This window comes from Phyllostomus hastatus, unplaced genomic scaffold, assembly GCF_019186645.2.
Source record: "Phyllostomus hastatus isolate PE091 unplaced genomic scaffold, TTU_PhHast_1.1 phas_contig_34, whole genome shotgun sequence".
Lineage (NCBI taxonomy): Eukaryota > Metazoa > Chordata > Mammalia > Chiroptera > Phyllostomidae > Phyllostomus > Phyllostomus hastatus.
Genome location: NW_025333857.1, coordinates 46,004,866 through 46,028,457, shown reverse-complemented (window position 1 = coordinate 46,028,457; position 23,592 = coordinate 46,004,866). Strand labels below are relative to the sequence as shown.

The following is a 23,592-nucleotide window of genomic DNA, read 5'->3' as shown; positions in this document are numbered from 1 at the left end:
TGCGAATCTCTCTTGATGCACAGGCACCCCTTTGGGGGCGGCTCCCACCTGTTCGAGGCCCGCAGACCCGACCCATTGGTTGCTTGGGGGGGGGCGGTCCCTGCCCCACCCCCGAGCCCCCTGCTGCCCATGGCTGCTGATAGACTGCATATTGGGACCCGTGAAGGAAGCTGACTTCAAGAGGTGAGCAGCAGGCTGAGGTGTCAGAGGGGTGTGCCCCGAGCACGCCAACCCTCCCAGGACCCCTCCACGCCATCGCGGGACCACCTTCCAGGCCTGTGGGCGCACCCCGCACTGCCATGACCCCCGCGTCTCCTGGCGCGGCCCTCTTGGCTCAGCTGGTGACTTCGCGTGGGAATGAGGCGCCAAGGAACCACAGGAAGAAAAGCCAGTAACAGCTGGTTCAAATGTACAAAAGATTTAATTTTCCTCCAGTCTTGGATCAAATTTCCTCTCTGTGACTCTTTTCACTGACAGAGTCGCTCCTTTACCAAACTTTAGTCAGGCTCCTCTGAACTCTCTTTCCAACTAAGCCCTGATTTTTGGGCTCTTGTGTTCATCCCGGCATTGTCCAGGTTTAGCAAGAATTCTGCTGAGTCACCTTAACCAGACTCCCCCACCCTTGATATCTGATCACCCTCAGTATTTGATTAGATTCCCCCTTTTCCAGTATTCCCCCACATGATGTCTAATCTTAGCCTGCCTTCAACTAGCCTGTTTGGTTAGTTTAGCCAGAATCCTCCTGCCCCTCTTTTTTACTGATGTTTCCCCTTAATATTTCCTTACCCACTGTCCCCCACCCCACCGTCCACCTTGGCTATAAAAACATACTTTTCCATGTTGTATTCAGAGTTGAGCCCAATCTCCCTCCCCTATTGCAAAACTCCACTGTGGTGACAGTGACATCACTATTGTGATAGTCCCCCTGAATAAAGTCTGACTTTCCATTCCTTAATAATTATCATGAGTAATTTCTTTTCCTTTAACGTCACTCCTAGTTTGGGTTTTGCCAAGTTGGGAGGGTAGGGACATAGCTGCAGACAGTTTCAGGAATATGTCATCTCAGTTTGTCAGCCCCAGAGGAAAGACAGAACAGCTCTCAGCATCTGTATTTTTAAAAAACATATCTAAGAGATTTCTCACAGCAGCTATGTGAAGGATGCGCTTTCTAAGTTTAGGAGAATTTTATCAAGAGAGTGACGACAGCTCTGGCTGGTGTAGTTCAGTGGATCAAGCACAGGCCTGTGAACCAAAGGGTTGCCAATTTGATTCCCAATCAGGGCACATGCCTGGGTTGTGGACCAGGTACCCAGTGGAGGGTATGCAAGAGGCAACCACACATTGAGTTTTTCTCCTTCTCTTTCTGCTTCCCCTCTCTCTAAAGATAAATAAATAAAATCTTTTAAAACAAGAGAGAGTGCCTACAAATGCCATATATTATTGCTTTGGACTTGCACATAATGTTCTTCCCCGTCACTAAATTGTGTATCTTGTTTTAGTGCTTAAAGCAGTCTGTTACAGGCCTGACTGGTGTGACTCCATGGATGGGGCATCGTTCTGCAAACCAGAGGGTCACCGGTTTGATTTCCAGTGGGGCACATGCTGGGGTTGAGGACAGGTCCCTCCCTGGCTGGGGGCATGCAGGACCAGTCAATGTTTCTCTCCATCTCTTTCTCCCTCTCTCCCCCTCTCTCTAAAAATAAATAAATAAAATCTTTTTTTTTAAAAGTCTACTACAGCACTGAAATGGACATCTTCTTTTAGCACTTAAAAGGGTCTAATAGAAGGAGTCAATCCTTACTGACCAAGGAGGAGTGGAAAGGGCACTTATTTCAACTGAGAATAACATTCTAGCTATCTCTACCATCCTAAGGAAGGCTCTTAGAATATTAGACAATCTGATGAGATTGTTGACGCTGCTTGTTGAAATATTACGGTAGAATTATGGCACCATTCATACCGCACACTACCACGCTGCTGAATTCCAAAGGAAACAGATCCTGGCCTCGTCTTCCACCTCTGCCTTCACATTCCATGTCTCTCACCGCTGTGCATTTCTCTGACTTCAGTGACATCTTAGCAGACTCCGAATCTGCTGAGTGCAGGATGCTGGTGGCCAGCTGCTTCTTAAGATTTTTTATTTTATTTTATTTTATTTTAATAGCTTTATTTTTTAGAGCAGTTTTAGGTTCACAGCATAATTGAGTGGAAAGTACAGAGATTTCTCATGTTCCTGTCTCTCCCTCACAAACACAGCCTCCCCCATTATCAACATCCCCCCCCACCACCGCCAGTGTGGTGCATTTGTTACAATTGATAAGCTTACTTTGACTCATCATAACCCAGAGTTTGTCGTTTGCAAAGGGTTCACTGTTGGTGTGGTACATTCTATGGGTTTGAATGAACGTATAATGACGTGTCTACCATTATAGTATCACGCAGAGCATTTTTCTGCCATAAAAATCCCCTTTGCTCTGCCTGTTGATTGCTCCCTTCCCAAAACCCCTGACAACCACTGATCTTTTTGTTTACATAGTTTTACCTTTTCTAGAATGTCTGTAGTTGGAATTACACAGTATGTACCCTTTCAGACTGACTTCTTTCATGCATTTGTTTCCAATATGTTTTTCCCTTTTGGAATTCAGTCAGGTATGGTTTCCCCATTGAAGAAGTTGCACTTTGACTCAATATATCTTGGTATATCAAAAAGGTATGCATCTGGAGTACACTAAGTGTTCTAAGAAGATTGCTCTATACTCCAATTTTCCCTAGGGTACTTTTGGCAAGGACAAAAGAGACCCTACTGAGTTGATGCTAATCTTTGTCAGGGCCTGGAATGTAGTTCTTGACTGACAAGCTATACATACTCCAAATGTCCTAGAGGCCCTCTTTTGTAGGTTGGTTTTTGCTTGAAAAATAGGTAATGCTTTTATTTTATTTTTTAAAGATGTTACTTACTTTTAGAGAGAGGGGAAGGGAGGGAGAAAGAGAAGGACAGAAACATCAATCTGTTGCTTTTCACATGCCCCCAACTGGGGACCTGGCCCACAACCCAGGCAGGTGCCCTGACTGGGAATCAAACCTGTGACCTCTTGGTTTGCAGGCTGGTGCTCAATCCAATGAACCACACTAGCCAGGGCTGAAAAATAGGTAATGTTTTTAGATGGCTCACTGCTAGGTGTGGGATGTACGTGTCCCCTAAGACACACTGTGAAGAAAGCACACCAAGAGAGTAGGTGAGAGACAGGATTTGTTTGTATCAAATCATGGACCTATTAGAATTCTCATAGCAGGACGTCTACAGAGGGCCATTTGAGAAAAAGGACTTCTGGATGAAGTCAGTAAAGGTCACAGTGAAACAGAAAAGCAAACTTACTCTCAGGACAGTAAGTTTGTTTCAAGGAAAAGTTTGAGGTTTTCTAGTTCACAGCCAAATCAGAGGGTCCAGAGTCAGCCTTCTTAGCATTTGAGGCAGTACTGAGACAGAGAGATCTGATTAAGATAACTCAGATCACTGAGAAGAAGGAGGAAAAGGCCATAGGAAGAGTTTGTGGAGGCAATTATGGGCAGTCTACGATGGGATTGCCTGAGAAGCTGAATTCCTCCAGAGCCAGTGGAAATAAAAAGAGAGATGGTTCTCTCTCTGGCTGGTGTGGGGAGCTCTCTGGCTCCTGAGCTGGCCCTCTCTCGCTCAGGCTCAGGCTCGCTCTCAGGCTCTTCTTCCTCAAGGACACCTGAATGATCGTGCTGCAGCTGCCTGCATTTCCCAAAGGATAGTATTTCAGTTAGGAAGGAACCCCAGGCACAGCCTAGCATCAGGCTGGCCTGGCAGAGGGTGGCAGGTTTATTCTTTGGGTGTTCTAGAGGGAACAGGCTCTGAGACAGAAGCCTGCCCCATTCTCCCAAAATTGTGTTGTTTTTATATATTATGTTGCTTTAGTTTGTAAAACTAACCTATAGAAGTAAAATAACTGGAAATAGGGAAAAGATAGAACTCCGGTGTTAGAATTTAGCCTTAATTGATAGGCTTAAGTGATTAAAGCTGTGACTTGATAGGCTTAAGTAACTGTGTTTGAATAAAGACTCCGTTCCTTTATCACCAAACCTTTGCCTCAGGAATTTTTGCCTAGAGGGTGGTGGCGGGCAGCAGGACCCCAAGTGCTGCTCAGTAACAGCAATGATGACCACGGAAGGACCCTAGCCGCCTGTGGCTGGTGGACCCCAAGAGTGGGACTGTGAGTTTCCTAGTCTCTGGGTGTTCCTCTGCATGCCCACTCGAGGTGCCAACCACCTAAACATGCCTGGCTGGTGAAAAGGGAATGAAGTCCAGGTGAGGACTATTCTGGGAAAACCATGGTGTGGTCATGACAGTTTGGCAGATTGGCTTGTGAGTACTCTTTGGAATAGTGGACTCATGGATACCAGTTGTGTTTGTACGTTCTCAGGTGTTTTGGATTTCTCTGATTATAGCTTTTAGTCTGCATGCCAGGCCAATAAGGGTAGTTCTGTACTGGCTTCTAGAGGGAGCCCAGTGGGTAGAATTTTGGCAGACTGGGGCATGTACTATTATTATCCAATGACTAAGGAGGTGCTAATTAATTGTAATACTGTGTGGCACATGTATGTTTTGGATTGTGAGGAAAGGTGGCCCATGCATGGCTCCCTAAGTTACTGCACCATCATGCAATTGAAACAGTATTGCCAACAGTTAGACAGATGGGATGAAATCCGTCATACCAATGCATTTATGTCACTGCATAATAGGGTTTTGCCAGGGACAGAGAGAAAGAAAACTGAGGTTTCCCAAGGACAGTTAAAACTTCACATCAAGTGGAAAGCAAACAATGAAAGGTATGCAGGGGTGTCCAACTCACAGCCTGAGGGATACACGCAGCCCGGGGTGCCTATGAATGTAGCCCCACACAAAGTTATAAATTTACTTAAAAACTTTTTTTTGCTCATCAGTTTTTATTAGAGTTTGTGTATTTAATGTGTAGCCCAAGACAACTCTTCTTCTTCCAGTGTGGCTTATAGATACCAAAAAGTTGGATATCCCTAGAAGGCATGGAAATGCAATTTGGGGGGGATATGACAAGGATAAAGATTTCCCTTCACACTTTGTATTTTTCTCTCTATTTGATCCCTCCAGAATTTGGCATTCTGAAGGAGTAAGTGACGCCATAAGGTTGCATAAAACCAACAAAACCAGTTGCCATTAGTGATTTTGCTTATCAAAACTTTGACTGGAATGTCATGCCTGAAGGAGGCATGACTGGACTCGGGTTGTTACCAGAAAGCCTTGAGGAACTGAGAATGGCTTTGAAAGTGAACAAAAGCCCACCGGAAAAATGGCCTGGTGCCTTGTCTGGTGGTGTGGTTCATGGCAGTCTTTCCAGGAAAAGAATGAAGGTTGCTTTCCCGAAAGATGGCAAAAAGGAAACTTAAAACAGGACAGGAACCTCAAAGACTTGAGGAAAACAGGAACTACAGGAAAAGCGAGATGGCAGCATTGTGGCTTGGCTTCCGTGCCCTGAAGGAATGACTGAAGGGTCAACCTCAACATTCCTTGTGGGAATTTCAGCAGAGCAGACTTAAAAATCATATGTAATCAATTGTTGCTCTTGTTGTGTTTATGCAAATGAGCAGGAAAAATTAAAACTGGACTAAATACAGTCCCTTTGAGGACGAGGGTGGTCTTACAGAGAAAAATTGTGATTCAAGGAAAATCCCAATGCTCAGTGGGGGACATTGATCCAAAGCAGCTAGCTGTCTTCAAAGTTTTGTTTTCACTTGGAAGTTAAACTGGGTTTGTGACATCATCAGAGATGTCCAATTTTCAGGCAGGAAGATTTTGTCAGATTGCCACTGTTTCATATCATGCTAGCAAAAGCCTTGCAACTGAATGTCTTCTCAAAAGGTAGCCTCATGGACTCAGAGACTGGTTTGTGGATTGTTGTGTGAATTAACCTGTGTGCCCTTCTGTTTTCATAGGGTGTTTGCCTGTGCTGTCATTACCTGGCTGGTGGTTTATGCAATTTAGGAAAATGGGGACAGACTCATAGATGGAGAACAGGATGGCAGCTAGTAGTGGAGGCAGTTACAGGGTGGATGGAAAGACTGAGCAAAAGGGAAAAAGGACTCATGGACCTGGACAACAGTGTGGTGATTACTGGGGGGAGAGAGAGAAGGGCACTAAATGGTAATGTAAAAAAATACAATCAAGATTAAATTTTAAAAAAAAGAAAAAAAGAGATTATCAGTTTCTCCTCTCCTTACAAAAAGAGTGTGTTGTCAAACTTTGGGTTTTGTCAATCTGCTGTGATTTTGCACTTATCTTACTATGAGTAAGTTTGAACATCTTTTAACATTTTTAAAATTCATTGGTATTTCTTTCTCTAAGGACTATCTGCTTATGTCCTGTTTGAATATTTCTACTTTGTTATTTAGTACTCTTTATATATAAGGGAGATTAGCTTTTGTCTGTAATAAGATTTGTAACTTTTTTCATATTATAATTCATCTTTTGACTTTCTTTATGGTGCATTTGCCACTCAGAAGTTACTGTATGCAATGGCATGAGTTTTATGAAAAATAGATCATGTTTTTAGATGACTTAATTAGGAAGGCTTTCTTCTCCCCAAGGTTCTAAAAGAATTATTCCACACATTCCTCTAGTACTTTTGTGTGAGAACATTTTAAAATAGGGTTTGTAAATATTATATCTTCTATTGATTTGAAGCTTATCCAAATGTATGGTATAAAGTACAAATTCATGTATCTTTTTTGAGAGGCTATTCAGTTATCCTAAAACCATTTATTAAAAAGATACATGTTTATTCTGCTGATTTGAGATGCCACCTCTATTATATACCAATATGTATTTGTTTTATTTCTGGACATTTTCAGTTAAATTTATGTCAGTCTATTCATACACAAGTACCATACTGTTTTGATAATTTAGGCTATATGGTCTTTTTTTGTAATCTGATAGCACGAATCTCTGTACTGTTATAGCTCTTCCTTTTGAGAATTTTACCATTTTAGCTTACTCTCCACCATAAATTTAGAATTGACTTGTCTAATTGACCTCCCAAATCTATTGTTTTTTTTATTGAGATCATATTAATTTATAAATTAACTTAGGGAGAATTTTTTTAGTGTACCTATTCCTAAGAATATGGTATATTTTCTATTTATTCAAGATTGCATTTATGTCTTTGAAAATGTTTTAACACTTTTCTGAAAAAACGTTTTCATATTTTATTTCTAGGTATTTATTTCTTTCTGTTGCTATTGTAAAGAAGATTTTCTTCTCCAATATAGCTTTGTTTTTAAGATTTTATTTATTTATTTTTAGAGAGATGGAAAGGGAGGGAGAAAGAGAAACATCCGTGTGAGAATCATTGATTGTTGCCTCTCCCACACACCCCGACTGGGAATTGAACCCTCTACCTAGGCATGTGCCCTGAAGGGAATCAAACCCATGACCTTTCGGTTTAAAAGACCAACTGAGTCACACTGGCCAAACCCCTCATTGCAGTTTTAATTTGCATCTCTCTGATGATTAGTTATGTTGAACATTTTTTCATTTGTCTATTGGCTATCTGTATGTCCTCTTTGGAAAAGTGTCTATTCAGATGCTTTGCCCATTTTTAAATTGGACTGTTTGTGTTCCTGCTGTTGAGTTGTATAAGTACTTTATATATTTTGGAGATTGACACATTATCAGATGTTTCACTGTCAAATATGTTCTTCCATACAGTGGGTTCCCTTGTCGTTTTGTTGATTGTTTCTTTTGTTGTATAGAAGCTTTTTAGTTTGATGTAGCCTCATTTGTTTATTTTTACCTTTGTTTCCCTTGCCCTAGGAGATATATTGGCAAAAATATTGCTGCACAAGGTGTCTGAGATTTTACTATATATTATGTTTTAGAATTTTTATGGTTTCATGACTTACATTTAAGTCTTTAATCTATTTTTAGTTTATTCATGTGTATGGTATAGGTTGGTGGTCTAGTTTCATTTTTTTTTTTGCATGTACCAGTCCAATTTTCAAAACACTGTTTATTGGAGAGACTGTTTTTACTTCATTGTATGTTCTTGCCTCCTTTGTCAAATATTAATTGACCATAAAGTCATGGGTTGATTTCTGGGCTCTCTGTTCTATTCCATTGATCTATATGCCTGTTCTTCTGTCAGTACCAGGCTGTTTTGATTATGATGGCTTTGTAATATAGTTTGATATTTGGTATTGTGATCCCTTCACCTCTGTTCTTCTTTCTCAAGATTGCTGTTGCTATTCAGGGCCTTTTCTGGTTCCACATAAATTTTTTGAATATTTTTTCTAGATCTATGAAATATGCCATTGGTATTTTATTTTTTTAATAAAGCTTTTATTTATTTATTTATTTAGATAGAGGGAAAGGGAGGGAGAAAGAGGGAAAGAAACATCAATGTGTGGTTGCCTTTCATGTGCCCCCTACTTGAGACCTGGCCTGCAACCTAGGCACATGCCTTGACTGGGAATTGAACCAGGAACCCTTTGGTTTGCAGACCAGAGCTCCATCCATTGAGCCACACCAGCCAGGGCACCACTGGTATTTTAATAGAAATTGTGTTAAATCTATAGATTGCTTTGGGTAGTATGAACATTTTAAGGATGTTAATTTTTCCAATCCATGAACATGGTATATACTTCCACTTTTTTGTATCTCCTTTTATGTCTTTCTTCAATATTTTATAGTTTTCTGAGTACAAGTTTTTTGACCTCCTTGGTTAAGCTTATTCCTAGGTACCTTATTTTTTTTGTTGTTGCAATAGTAAATGGGATTATTTTCTTGGCCTATACTTTTCTTTCTTTGTAGTGTCTTTATCTGGCTTTAGAAGCAGATGACCTTTTAAAGTTCCTTTCTCTAAGTGTCCTCAGGACTAGGAGCATAGGGGTGGTCAGGTGCTGCCCTCTAGTGCCTCTGGCTGCTGTCTAGTGATACTACATCTCTACATAATGTAGCAACCTGCTATGTGAGCACTGGTGGCCTTGTGAGCCACACCAGCTAGGGCTGAATGGGAAAAAATATTTTCAAATCATATACAGATGATTTGCTATGACTTGCAAATCATCTTGCTATGCTTGCTATGGGGTTGACTTGCTATGGGGTTATATTCCAATAAACCTATCCTAATTTGAAAACATCATCAGTCAAAAGTGCATTTAATACACCTAACCTACCAAATACATCATAGTTTAGCATAGCCTACCTTAAATGTGCTCAGAACACTTACATTAGCCTACAGTTGGGAAAAATTATCTAATCCAATGAATATACTGTAGAATATACTGTAGACTATTGTTTACATTTGTGATCATTTGGCTGACTGGGAAATGTGGCTTTCTACTTCTGCCCAGCATCACAGGAAAGTATTGTATTTTGCTAAAAGCATAGTGTTCTGAGTACATGTCACTTTCATATTGCCATAAAATTTAAAAAAAAACATAAGACAAACCATTGTAAGTCAGGGAATTTCTGTATCTGATAAGGGGTTAATATCCAAAATATATAAAGAACTCATGCAAGTCAATAACATAAAAACAATTGGATTAAAAAATGGGCAGAGAATCTGAATAGACATTTTTCCAAAGAACACACACAGATAATAGGCACATGAAAAGATGCTCAACATCACAGTCATCAGGAAAATGCAAATCAAAACTACAGTGAGGCATCACCTCATGACAGCTAGAATAACTATAATCAAAAAAGGGAAGAAATAACAAGTGTTGGCAAGGATGTGAAGAAAAGGGAACCCTAGTGTACCATTGGGTTACATTGGTACAGCCATTAAGAAAAGTAGTATGAACTTTCCCAGAGAAGTTAAAAATAGAACTACCATATGATAGAGCAATTTTACTTCTGGACATTTGTCTGAAGCAAATGAAAACACTAATTTGAAAAGATACATGCACCCCCATGTTTATTACAGCATTATGTACAATAGCCAAGGTATGGAAACAACCTAAGTGTCCATCAGTTGGTGAATGGATAAGGAAGATGTGATACACACACACACACACACACACACACACACACACACACACACACAGAGGAATATTATTCAGCCATAAAGTAATGAAATCTTGCCAGTTGCGACAATATGGATGGACCTTGGGGACACTATGCTAAGTAAAATAAGTCAGACAGAGAAAGACAAATACCATATGATATCACTTAGATGTGGAATTTAAAACAACAGCAATAGCAACAAACCAAGCTCATACAGAGAACAAATTGGCGTATACCAGAGGTGGGGGGTGGGGTCATCATCCTGTGTGGTAAGGCTAGTGGGGGAACAAGATTGGCATACCCCATAGTGTCCCTTGCAAGGTGACCAGCTGCTGTTGCTCTGTACTAGTTCTGTGCCTCATCTCCACCCCCAGAGACACTGGCATCATCTCAGCCTCTGTGCCCAAGAAGCTGTTGATGTTGGCTGGTTTTGACCACTGCTACACCTCAGCCAGAGGCTGCACTGCCACCCTAGGTAATTTTGTCAAGGCCACCTTTGATGTCATCTCCAAGACCTACAGCTATCTCACCCCCAAATTCTGGAAGGAGGCAGTGTGCACCAAATCTTCCTATCAGGAATTCACTGCCACCTTGGGTTTCTGTGCAGAGGACCCAGATTCTTGCTGTGGCAACTGTATAATTTTATACAAGAAAATAAAATTAATTATGCCTGTTTTAAAAAATCAATTGATCTATATTGATGGTACCTGAGGGTCATTTCTAGATTCTCAACTCTATTCCATTGACATATATGTCTATCTTCATGCCAATATATTGTCTTTTTCTTTTATTGTTGTTCAATTACAGTTGTCCCCATTTTCTCCCATTACTCTCCCCTGCCCTACCTATGCAGACCTCCCTCCCACCTTCAATCCTCCTGCCTCACACACCTCCCCCCCATTGTCTTTGTTCATGGGTCCTTTATACATGTTCCTTGACAACACTTCCCCTTCTTTCCCCTGTTATTCCCCCTCCCCTCTGGTTACTGTCAGTTTGTTCTTTATTTCCAGGTCTCTGATTCTATTTTGCTTCTTTGTTTTGTTGATTAGATTCCACTTATAGGTGAGATCATACGGTATTTGTCTTGATTACTGTAGATTTGTAGTGTTTTGAAAACAGAAAGTGTGAATCCTCTTCTCCGTATATTTTTTCAAGATTCTTTTGACTATTCTGGATACCTTGAATTTCCATATGGATTTTAGGATTAGCTTGTGAATCTGCAAAGAAGCATCTAAGATTTTGGTAGAGATTATTTTGAATCAATTTAGGGAATATTGCCATTTTAGTAAAATTAAGTCTTCAAACCCATAAACATAGGAAGGCATTCCATTTATTTAGAGTTTTTAAATTTTATTTGAAAAATATTATAGATTTATTTCAGAGCATAAATTTTGTATTTCATTTGTAACGTTATCCCTAAGCATTTTATTCTTATTATGCTAGTGCATATGGAATTCTTTTCTTAATCTCAATTTTGGATTATTATGGTTACCCCTTTAAAGTGCCATTGAAGTATAACATACATACAGAAAAACACACAAATACTAAGTATACACCTCAATAAATAAGCACGAAGTAAACACATCTAAATGTTCACCTCCATCAGAACCTTACTGGCACCTCAGAAACCCTATCATATTCCTTCCTAATCACTTGCTACCCACCTTCCCTACTCCCTAAAAGTAACTTCCATCCTGATTTCTAACATCTCTATTTTTGAACTTTATGTAAGTGGAATCATACAATGTGTATTATTTTATTCAACATTATGTTTATGAGTTTTTATATTGTTTCATGTGGGAGTGATTTATTTATTTTCATTGTTGTATAGCATTCTGTGTATGAATATACCACAATTTGTCCATTCTACTGTTGATGAACAAAAATTTTATTGCTTCTATTTTGAGGTTATTTTAAATAATGCTGCTTTGAACATTCAAATACATGACTTTTGGTGAACATATATGTGCATTTCTCTCAGATATAAATCTAGGAGTGCAATTGCTGGGTCATAGGAAATGCATTTGGCAAGCTTTAATAGATCCTGACAAATAGTTTTCCATAGTGATTGTACCAATTTACATTCACACCAGGTGTGCATGGGAGTTTCAGTTGCTCCAGAACCTTGTCATCTCTTGGCATTGTCAACATTTTAAATTTATCTTTTCTGGTAGGCCTATAGTGGTATCTCATTGTGGTTTTGATTATTTGTATTTCTATGATTTCTAATGAGATTGAGAACCTTTTCATTTGTTTACTGGTAATTTAGATATTTTTTATGTGAAGTGCCTATTCAAGTCTACTGGGTTGTCTGCCTTTTTCTTATTGATTTGTAGAACTTCTTTAGATATTCCTAACACAATCGACTTACTGGCTAGTTATTTTATGTACATATAAAATTATATATACACATCTTTTCCTCTTCTATAACCTGCCTTTCCACTCTCTTAATGCTACCTTTTGATTAATAAAATCAAGATCTTGATTTTAATGTAGTCTGATGCATCAATCTTCCCTTTATAATTCTTCCCTTTATAGTTATTGGTTTTTGTGTCCTTTTAAAGAAAGTCTTCCTAGTCTCAAGGTCATGAAGATACTCTTCTATGTTATATTCTAGAAACTTTCTGATTTGTTGTGACCACCCTAAAATGGCAGGATGGGGCCTCACCCAAAATTTGGCTCAAATTCTACAACTGACAATGCCACAGACACACATCAAGAGGACATGAGAAGGTTTATTACCTACATAATTGAGGTCTCTGAGGAGAGCAGGGCAAATTCTGAGGAAGTAAAGAATGGAAATGGTCCCATTCTCTCTCTCTTCCTCTTCTGGGATGCCAGCTGCACATATGTTAGAGTGATTTATGCCACAGCTCTCAGGTACTCTTTTCTGTTGGTGCCCCCCGCCCCCACCTTTTCCTTTGTGCTTCGGTTTGTAAAATGTCTATTGAATTATCTTCAGGTTCCCTGATTCTTTCCTCCTCTGTCTCAAAGTACTGATGAGCCAGACAAAAGAAATCTTTAGCTGTGTTACCATGTTTTTTATTTCTAGAATTTCCATTTGATTCTTTGAGTTTCCATCGCTGCTGAAATTACCCACCTGATCATGAAGGCTATCCACCTTTTCTAATATTGGGTTGGCCAAAAAGCCCATATGGTTTTTTCCTCAATATAAAAGGCAGTTTTTAATTTTCACCAAAAACTTTATTGATTTGAACATTTTGAATATGTCAGCTACCTCCCACTATTGGCTTCTAGTGGGTAGAGGACAGGGGTTCTGCTAAACACCTTCCAATGCATAAGACAACCCCAAAAACAAAGAATTATTTGACTATTAATGTCAATAGTACCAAGAAACTTTGCAAACCACTTTTGACATGTTTAATCAGTCACAGCATCTTCTCTATACACTGCACAAATCTTTTTTTTTGCATTTCAGTTGCAATTTTACCTTTCTTGAAATAATAAAGCACAATACACTGAAAATGTTGCATATCATCTTCCATCTTCAATGTTAAAATGGATACATAAAAATTCACCAATTTTGATGTTTTTAAATGCATGCTGATATGACAGCTGTCATAATACAATCTAACAAAATCATTTCTAATTAAGTTAAAGACAACTAAGTACTACTAGGGCCATCATACTGAAAAAACTAAACAAACTTCTTGGCCAACCCAATAAATCTTTAATATATTAATTATAGTTCCTTTAATTCCAATATCTGTATCATTTCTGAGCCTAGTTCTGTTAATTGCTTTGTTTTTTAATAATGTGTCAATTTTCTCTTCCTTCTTTGTATGCCTTATAATAATATTTTGTTGAAAGCTGGACATCTATTGTAAGGCAGTAAAGACTTAGATAAATAGTTTTTATGCCTGGAAATGGGCAACCATTTCCTTCCACTAGAATTTGAATATAAGAGATTGGGTCGATCTACTCAGGAGACGACTTGTGTTTAGGTTTTTTTACGCTACAAATACTGTCAGTGCACAAAAGTCTTCAAGTTTCTCAAACATTACCTGTGTTTGTGGTTGAGGCTGGTTTACAAGAGATTTTATCAATGTCTGCTCCATCCTCGGCTTTATATCTTCCCTTTGTGCCTACTACTCAGAAACTGTCTCCCTCTGTGCTCTTGATTCTATTTCAGCAGTAGACTGCTGTTATTTGTTATTCAATGGCCGATTGGTGGTTAGGGATAGGGCTCTCTGATTTTCTGACTCAGAATCGGTTTTAGCTGGGCACTGTACCCCTGGGTCTTAAGAGTGGGGCCTTCTCCATCATCCTACCCCACCTTCTGCTGGAAGATCTCTAATGCACAAGGGAAACTTTCTAAGGACTCACACACTACACCCAGTCTTCCTTGTGAACACACAGTAAAATCCATGGAAAACAGCCTGCAAGTGAATGTGAATTGCCTTTATAATTGTGGCTCCCAGAGTTTCTGTATTCTCATGCTGGCCTGACTTTGGCCTTCAGCAATTCCTTAAAACTTATGACTGAATTCTTACCAGCTTGATGGTGTCCAGGAAGGGAGTCATCCCCAACTGTACAGGTGACCTTCCACAATATCTCCTTAGAGGTGACTGTCTAGTCTTTCATTAAGATTAATTAGGCTGGCTCTGACTGGTATGGCTCAGTTGGTTGGATGTCAGCCTACAAAGAGAAACATCATCAGTTTAATTCCTGGTCAGGGCACATGCCTGGGTTGCAGGACAGGTCCCCAGTCGGGGTGCATTGAAGAGGCAACTGCTTGATGTTTCTCTCTCACATTAATGTTTCTCTCCCTCTCTTTCTCCCTCCTTTTCCCTCACTCTACAAGAAATAAATAAACAAATAATCTTTTTTTTAAAAAAAGCACTTATAAATCAATAAGTAAAAGTTCAATAATCTGTGGTTAAAGAATAGGAACATATATTTAACAAAAAAAGGAAATGAATATACAAAAAGGTGATTAGCCTACCTTAAAACAAATTTGTAAATATACAATATACAACTTATCACTTCTCAGGTTGATAAAGATAAGGAATTTGATAATATTGAATCAACAAGTATGGGAAGAGAGTCACCCTTACACAGTTTGGGTGAGAGTGAAAATTCATTCAATTGGTGGGGAAATAGGCAGTATCAACATTTAAAATTGTCACACCTTTTTATCCATCAATTAAATGCTTAGGAATTTTATAGATGCTTATTCCTGTGTATGAGGATTTATATACATGGAGTTTGTATCAACATTATTATTCAGAGCAAAAGATTGTAAATAAATATCCATGAATGTGGGATTAAGATAAACTATGTTGAAGTTCTATCAAAGAAGACCTTATAAGTCTCAAAGAAAATTATATATACAAGATATATTCATATATCTTAAATAAAACAAGAGAAAACAGATCTGTCACATCTTTTCATTTGTACAGAAAATATATCAGTTTATTTACATTTCTCATGCTAAACTAATTTTGAAAAATATATAGATGAAGGTGGGAAAGAGACATAACACATACCTTTTTTTTGCCTTTTGAATTCTGTACCATTATAAAACCAATTAATTTCAGTTACTGAAATCAATTAAATGCACTGGCCTCTCATGAAAAGGCCTCACGTCTCTACCTCCAATCTTTCTCAAAAGACCTCTCTAATCAACCCACTTAAATGTCTGCTAAAAATGAACTGCATTTCCTACTGCCAAATGTTGATAAGTGTTCTGCATGTTGATAAGTTTTTCTGCCACCTGAAACATGCTTTTTTGCTCCACAACCTATACATTGAGACCCAAATCCAATGTCACTCTACCCAAGACCCTTCTCTGACCACCCTGATCCTCGCTATGCTTTCTCTTCTCTGAAATGAGTGTTTGCAACCTAGGCCTCACAAATGAGTATATAATTCTATTTTTTCTAGGCGGTTGGCTCTTGCTTTGTGTGAATTGGTCTTATGTTGGAAATTTAAGAGTTAAGTGTTTTGAGAGGAGGAAGGCGACAGGATTCAGATGTCTTTGTACCCTTGACATGGCCCAGCTCAGGGCCAGGTGGGTGGGGGTCTGGATGCTGGAAGAACCAAATAACTTCTTAAAAGAATTTGAGTCTAAGAATTTGGGCTGTTAGACCATTATCACCAAAGCAAAACACTCTCAAGGAAATTCAGGAATCTGGCATATTAGAGTCATAACATAAAATCCACAGAAGCCAAGCAAGTAACACAATGTCTAAATTAGTAGTCAGGTTATAGGAATGATATGTCCTGGGGCTGATTGGAAAAAAAAGAGAGTCCTGCCTAAAAGTTACCAAAATCAGGTTTAAAAAAAAAAAGAAACAACTCCTCAAGTAAACAGCACATATGCAGAGAAGATATGTAAGTCCACAAGCAGCAATTAGGTTGTGGTTACTTATGTCCATAGGGAAATCATCATCCTGACCAAACAGAATGCTGTCATATGAGTAGAAGCAGCTCTAGGACAAAAATGAATAAAAAAAGAAAAGAAAAGAAAAGAACTCCAGAAATGAGCCAAGTTCATTTGCCTCATTAAAAGTAGTGTTTAAAAATCTCTTCCCACCACAATGATGGCTTCCTTCCCCCACATATATAAATTTAAAGATACTACCACCTTGGCCTTTCCCTGCCACATCAGCCATGGTCCCCTTCATGCACCTCTAATTTCCAATCACCATTGCCTATTACATCAAGACTCTCCATTTCCAAGCCATAACCAGACTCTGCCCTCCTTAAGCTCGTGTGTACTTCTCAGATACATTTCCAGTACAAGCAGGGGAGTTGGTGGAGTTTCCTCTGTCCCTCTTCCTCAGGAGGTGCTCTAAACACTCAGTTTTCTGTGGATGGGTGACCAGACAGTTGTCATGAAGAAGAGAACCGAGTCATCAGTCTGGTGTAGGGTGTAGAGGGTGAAGGCAAAGTGGGAGCAGACACACTGCCTGTGAGCAGGCACATTTAGTCTCTGGTTCTGTACCTTTACAGACAACCAGACACCCTAATCTACAAACTGAATCACCACACACGCTTCCCTAAAATAGATAAAACTCTGACACGACACCTGCCTTGTGAAACAGAAGGGCTCTGTGATGCAGTCTGGTGACCTGGTTCCATCCTCTGTGAGGTAAGAGGATGAGTCATTAGGCACTAGGATCCTGACCGCCTGGATAAAGGACCGGCTGGTCTCCTTGTGCTCATGTGGTTTAGATCATGCTTAGCTTTACTTTCATTCTTTGGAATGTTGGATATTTCTTATATGTATACAGCATCATCTTCATTATTATACTAATTATCTGGCAAGTGAAAAGGAGTTACCAAGGATTAAAGGTGGAACCTAAAACAAGTTGCTATCTGGTAGGGAAACATTAACTCTACAATTGAACTAATTAAATCTCAGATAAGAAGCTTTTTAAGATCCTAGAGTCTGTTTTTACCTTCCTCGCCAATTTTTATACCATACATTCAATTACTCTAATATGGTACTGTTCTCAGAACCTAGAAATAATATCTTAATGAGCCATCCCTGCAGTGTATTCTAATTGAAAAATCCAGAACCTCTCTGTCTACCTTGGGTTGCAACCTGGATGAAATGTAATCTACCTCAGTGGATCTCAAAAGACATCCCAATATGAGGGCTTCTTCTAGTTGGTGGATTTAGTAAGCAAAAGTCCTAAGGCTATTAGAATTGATTACCATCACCATTGAATCCATTCCACAATCCCTCCTGTGTCATGGTTAGCCCCCTGGAGGACTAGTCCTGGGAAAGGGGACAGGAAGTAAGGAATAAACAGAGCCTTGAAGTAAGTGAGAAAGAACTAGAAAATGAAATGTTGGGGTGAAAAGGGTAGAGTAGAGGAAGGAAATGTAGGTGAGTGTATTAAGTAGAGATGTGCACAGAAAGGAATTTGGAAATTTATATTAGTTTTGTCTTATTATGAACGTGAAAAGAACATGGTATCCTACCTTCACACTTTAACTTTTTTTGTCTTTAAGCATCACCAGACACTCAGGCAAAAGGCTAGAGAAGCAGCATTAAGAGGTAAAGTACCAATGCCTTCTCTGAATCCCCTCCACTCTGGGTGAGGTTCCATGAATTTTGTCCCCCTTTGACCTCTGTTGCTTGGAATAGGTACTCTAACCACAAAAGGTTCCAATTCCCCAAGTTGACAAATTCTGCCAGAACACTTTCTAGGGTGGGAAATCAGAGCCTGGAAATGTTCCAAATTTGCCACCTCAGCCCAGGGAATGAAGAATAAAGAAGTAGAACAGAAGTCCTTAGCTGTGCCATTTACTAGTTTCATGGCCCTGTGGAAGTCACTCCAGCTCTGAGTCTTTTCTCCATAAAATGGGCATCTGAAAACCCCACCTCACTCGCAGTGTGGCTGTGAAGACCTAATGGGATAGGTCCAGGACAGCACTCTGTAACTGGTTGAGTTGTACATAGACATGCCTTAGGGCATCGACTGTTGGGGTTTTCAGTCTCTTCTCATTCAGAGGCCTTTAGCTTCTATAGGATCTCCCAAATCTTCTCTCATTCCATGTAACACTGTCTCCTGGTTTCTCAGCTAGGAGACTTTCCTGGAAAGAAGCTGAGAAGCCATGGGAACTGCTGGCTGTCATGAAAAGGTAATCAGTTGCTCTTTGTGGTGTCCCAGCTCCAGCCTGGATCATGATGGTTCCTCTGCTTGGCCTGGGAAAGGGATGAGGAGAGGGATAATGGCTAGGAGAGAGTTGGACACAGTGGGGGCTGAAGCATGGTTGAGAGGGTTACCAGGGCAAAGGGGACTCAGACAACTCAGGAGGGAGGAGTTTCCCAGTTCTGCTCTGGGCTGGGCTCGCAATGCTCCAGAATTCAGAGTTTGACTGGTATTTAATTCATAAAACCTACATGGGTTTGTACTCAGCCATAAGACCAGTTAGCCAGCTAAGAGAATGGGTGAATAGTGCATAAATAAGTCATCATTGTTATAGTCTCTTTATAGCCACACCCTTTCAAGGGAAGACCCCTGGGCCCTGCTGACATTACCTCCCCTGGTGTTGTCTCCAGGGAGCTCAGTTCCTGGGACAGCCCTCAGCCAGGAGCTTGACGTCTCATCCTCCTCTTAAGGACTCTAGAGAATGAGATTGGCTCCCCAGAGACGTTGTGTATACCTCACAGTCCCCAGGAAGCAGAGTTCCCACAAGGACCTCATTTTCCACAGCTTGGAAATACTTAGTACCATGCTGTGGCCTTCTTAGCCCCAAATGAGACTGAGTCCAGGTTCTACCTAGTGATGGCTCTGGTGAAGCCCTATCAGCAAACCATTGGTACCCCATCTCCCATCTCCTGGTTAAGCTTCTTAACACAGGGCAGCAGACAACTCATCCACCTCCCAGTCACTCATCGCCCTGTGTTCCCATGTGTTGCCTGACACCATCAGTAACAGCTGCCATGTTTTCTCTTCCAGCCAGAGCTGGCTTCCCCAGGAGGGTAGTGTGCGGAGGCTACTATGTACAGATACCTGCTGCCAAGTCTGCAATACCATGGCTCTGGAGATCCAGCAGCTGCTGGTGGGTGAGAACATCCTGATCTATCCCACTTCACTGGGGCCTTCACAGGGCTCCTCTTGCCTAGAGATATTGTCCAAGTCTAATGTGCCTTTTGAACACAGTCTGGAGCATCACTCCACACACTTTCAAGAGCTTTCGCTTCCAACTACAACCCTTTCGGCATCACAACTGATGGATCAGAAATGTTTAACCCAGCCAGTTACTTGGCCAGCTGTCCAATCTGCTGGCACAGTTGCTATGCAAGAACACAGGGCTGAAAATATCCAACTAGGACAAGGATTTCAAGTGCAAGATATGCCCCAGCACCAAGAGACTATGTCTTCTTCAAGGTTTGAGGAATGTAGGATTCCTGTGAACCAGCAGGAGATTATACAGCAAAACCTCAACCTTGTATATGGGAACCAAGATCAGGAGCCCTTGCATCCCCAGGTCCCTCTGCTGACCATGAACCAAGTGATCACTACCATGACACATCCTGTAGCCTTACCTATGCTCACTGTCCTCCCTACCCACCTGCCATTCCCCAGTCCTGAAGTCCTGAGGCTTCTGGAGGTACATGTCAAAAAATGGATGCATTTCCAGAGGTGGGGGCTGCCCAGACGTGTAGAAGAGTCCCTGAAGCAGCTTATGCCAAGCCCACCATTGTTTTACCAACCTCTGAATAACCAACCAGTTTCTTTCATCCAAGATGATACTTATGAATTCTCTGCTGAGAAACTTGCAGCTACTTCCTACCAGACCTGGGGGTTCATGTATGGCTGGCCAGGCAACTCAGGCATTCTGGGTTTCTCAGTGGTCTCTTACAGACCCAATACAAAGACACCACTACCACCAAAACCCAAACCACGTGGCTCTGGCCTTGCCCTCTGCAGCTCTTAAAGACTTGAGTGGCTTCTATCCACTTCCTGGACAACATGCTGAGGACTCTGTGGGCCATTTGCAGCAGAAATACAGCCAGCTATTCTGTGGCCTCCCTTCTCTGCACAGTGAGTTCCCTGGCTGACACCTTCTTGGGCTCTCAAGGTCACTCCACAAACAACAGCCTGCCCAGGCTCCCCTTGAAGGATCCTTTTCTCCTCAAGGACCTCTCCTTCCTCCCTCTGTTGCCTAAAACACCACCCCAGTCACACCCAGCCTCGCCCCCATCATCCCCAAATTGGGTCATGCCCTGTGACCATCCACCAGCTCAGGCCAATGTCCCATTTCTGACTCTGGCCCAGTGTGAAGCCTTAGAGTGGCACCTACTGCAGAGGCAGCTCCAGTGTCAGTGCAGTTTGCCAGCTGTTTTCCAGAGAGCTCAGCATACCCAGAGACCTGTGACATATAAGCATGGTGACACAGCCCAGTCTCCAGAAACTGTGAAAACTTCCTGGCCAGGAAAGCCCATCTCCATCCTCACAAGAGAACTCCTCTTGCCAGACCATACCCGGAGGCTGCTGGAATTCCACCTCCAGAGGCAGTTGATTCACCATCGCTGGGGCCTGCCCCCCAAAGATCCAGCAGTCCTTCCAGTTGCTCCTGTCCCCCCACTCACCAGCAGGCTCCATCCTGGAGCAGCACAGCCCCTAGCCAGTGTGAGTGGTCCCCACCCCTCAGCCCTAGAGGCCATTGGTGGTGCTGGTGACACTCTGTCAACATTTGAGGACCGAGTCCTCATGCCACACTTATTTGACCAAGTCAAGGCAATACTGAAGAGCCATATCAACTCCAAAAGTGGGCAGATTCACCAGGGCAAGGTCCCTGACCATGTATATAGGTCTTGTGAGTGCATCATTCCTGGGGGCCGTGAAGTGGCTACCTTCACCTGCATCCCAGAAAGCAAGCCCCTGGAGTTACAGGCAGCAATGGACACTGACCTACAGCCGAAAATTATGTCCAGGATGCCGACATCCCTAGATCAGCAGCAACAGACCTCACCAGTAGCTGTCACTGAACATCCAAAGCTACCTCGAACCCTGCCCAAGGAAGCCATTGAGAAACTGGAAACAACTTTCCGGCACAAGTATCTGGCCTTCTTGTCAGGGCTGCCTCCTCTTTATTACGTGGCTCTCTCCAAGGCCATTACCCCAGCAATAACTACTGAAGCTATAGTCACAGAGGTGGTACCTGAACCTGTTGAAATCTTAACAGAACCTCTGACTGCATTTCCAGAGGTGGGGGCTGCCTCTGATACTGAAGAGAAGTGTCTACTAAGGCCTGAACCATGCCTTCAAGGTGCCAATGACACTTGTGCAGAAACTGCAGTTGATACTCAGCCTGAAGTGCCTGTGGAAGGAATGATTGAGACAGAGCCTCTAGAAAGCCAGACAGAGTCTGCCAAGCCCTACCTCCTCAAGAAATCCATCCTGGCCAAACTAAATTTCCATCTGAGAAGGAAAATGCTAGAGATACAATGGGGAATTCCCACAAAGGCTAGGGAGTCCAGGAAACAAACTGCAGTAATCCCAAAGAACACATCCACACAGGAGTCTCTTGGGAGTCTAAACAATCGAGGAGATGCATCACTCCAGGATCTCCCCATCCCACCAAACATTCCCCATGCCCCAGATCCAAAATGGCTCTGCCTTAAAGGACAGCTGGCCCTTGAGTTAAAGGCAGTGCAGCAGAACCAGAAGCAACCTAGTTCCAGAGCAGCACCCCATGCCTCTGTCCACAAGTCCTCCAAGATGTCACAACCCAGTGGGGACATGACAGAGGGCCAGGTGCTTTGTGTTCAGTTGGAGACCAGTGTGAACAAGCCCAGCCTGGAGCAGCCCTGGAGCCCTGAGTCCCAAAGCCCTGGCAAGAGCAAGTATTCAGCCCAAGTGCCCAAGCTGGCTAAAAAGGAAAAGGACCCAGGGAAACCCAAATCAGCAGGAGACCATGGAGAAGGAGATGCAGGGTTTGTGCTCTCCTCAGCAAGAGAAAAAAGCCACTCTGCTGAAGCCCAGAGGCCAGAAGGGATGCTGCTGAACAGGACACCCCAAAGCCCCCGGAGACGGAGACATAGCTTGCACCTTGATGCTCCCTGTCAACACAGTTCCCAGCATCGCCCTCAGCTCAAACCCCCAGAGCCACCTCCAGGAGTCCCTGGAGGGGAGAAATCGAAGAAGAATGGCCTGCAAGACAGTCAAACCAGGCTCAATGTCAGCCTCAACCCAGCAAGGATCCCTCAGAATGTCCAGCCTGTGGGCTTCCAGGTGTCACAGGGCCATCCTTTCCCAGGCCATCTCATTCAGCATAAGCCATCACAGGGACAAATTTTGCAAGGTCGGGTTTTGCAGAGGCAGGTGATGCCAGCCCATTGTCACATGAGGCCCACCCTTCCAGAATCGGGCTTGAGAAATACGATGAAGTCCTTTCTGCAGTGTCTAAACCCCCAAGGCAAAAGGCAAAGGGCACAAGGAACCCATGTCTTTGGCAGCTGAGAAAATGGCCCACACCAGAAAAGAAAAGGTACAAAAGAAGCTGGCTCCAGCCAGAAGCTCCATGGACAGAAGTAAGACAGAGAAGAAGGCAAGAGGGAACCTCAAGGCCCAATCTCCCCCTACTGAGAAGCAGGTGGGCCTGTACTTCTCAGGTGGCTCCCGTTCCTCAAATAGTAAGCTCCGGCACCGCTCCTGCTTCAGTCCCCTCCACTCTGCCTCAGGCTTGGGCCATCCCTGCCACTGCCCTCGGCACTGTCCTCTACTGGCTTGTGCCACCCAACCAGGGAACCCACCCTAACTCTCAATTCTCACCTCAGAAGGAAATACTGGCCTGCTCAAGAGGACCCAGCACAATCCAAAGACGGTGTAGGCTCTTCAATGTCTGCGTCCCTTGAAGAACACTGCTACTGTCATTTTCATTCATGTGCAGGTGGGACAGAGTGCCACCCAAAATACAGCTATTTGTCTAAGCAAAGACTCATCTGTCTGCTCCTTCTCTGCACTGTGGTGTGTTAAGGGAAGGCATGAGGGAGGCTAATGTGCCCTTCCTATCTAGGGAAGGAGCTTTAACCCACACTTACA

At 42.1% G+C, this 23,592-nt stretch overlaps 1 protein-coding gene across 1 annotated transcript; it reads left to right on the top strand.

The window, feature by feature from the left end:
• Positions 1–17,263: 17,263 nt before the first annotated feature.
• On the top strand, positions 17,264–23,308 carry LOC123819589 (protein FAM205A-like). Its single transcript, XM_045839996.1, is given in 7 exon segments — positions 17,264–17,407; positions 18,047–18,092; positions 18,619–18,679; positions 19,501–20,347; positions 20,349–20,594; positions 20,596–22,959; positions 22,961–23,308. Coding segments are annotated over 7 exon segments (4,056 nt in total).
• The last annotated feature ends 284 nt before the right edge of the window (positions 23,309–23,592 follow it).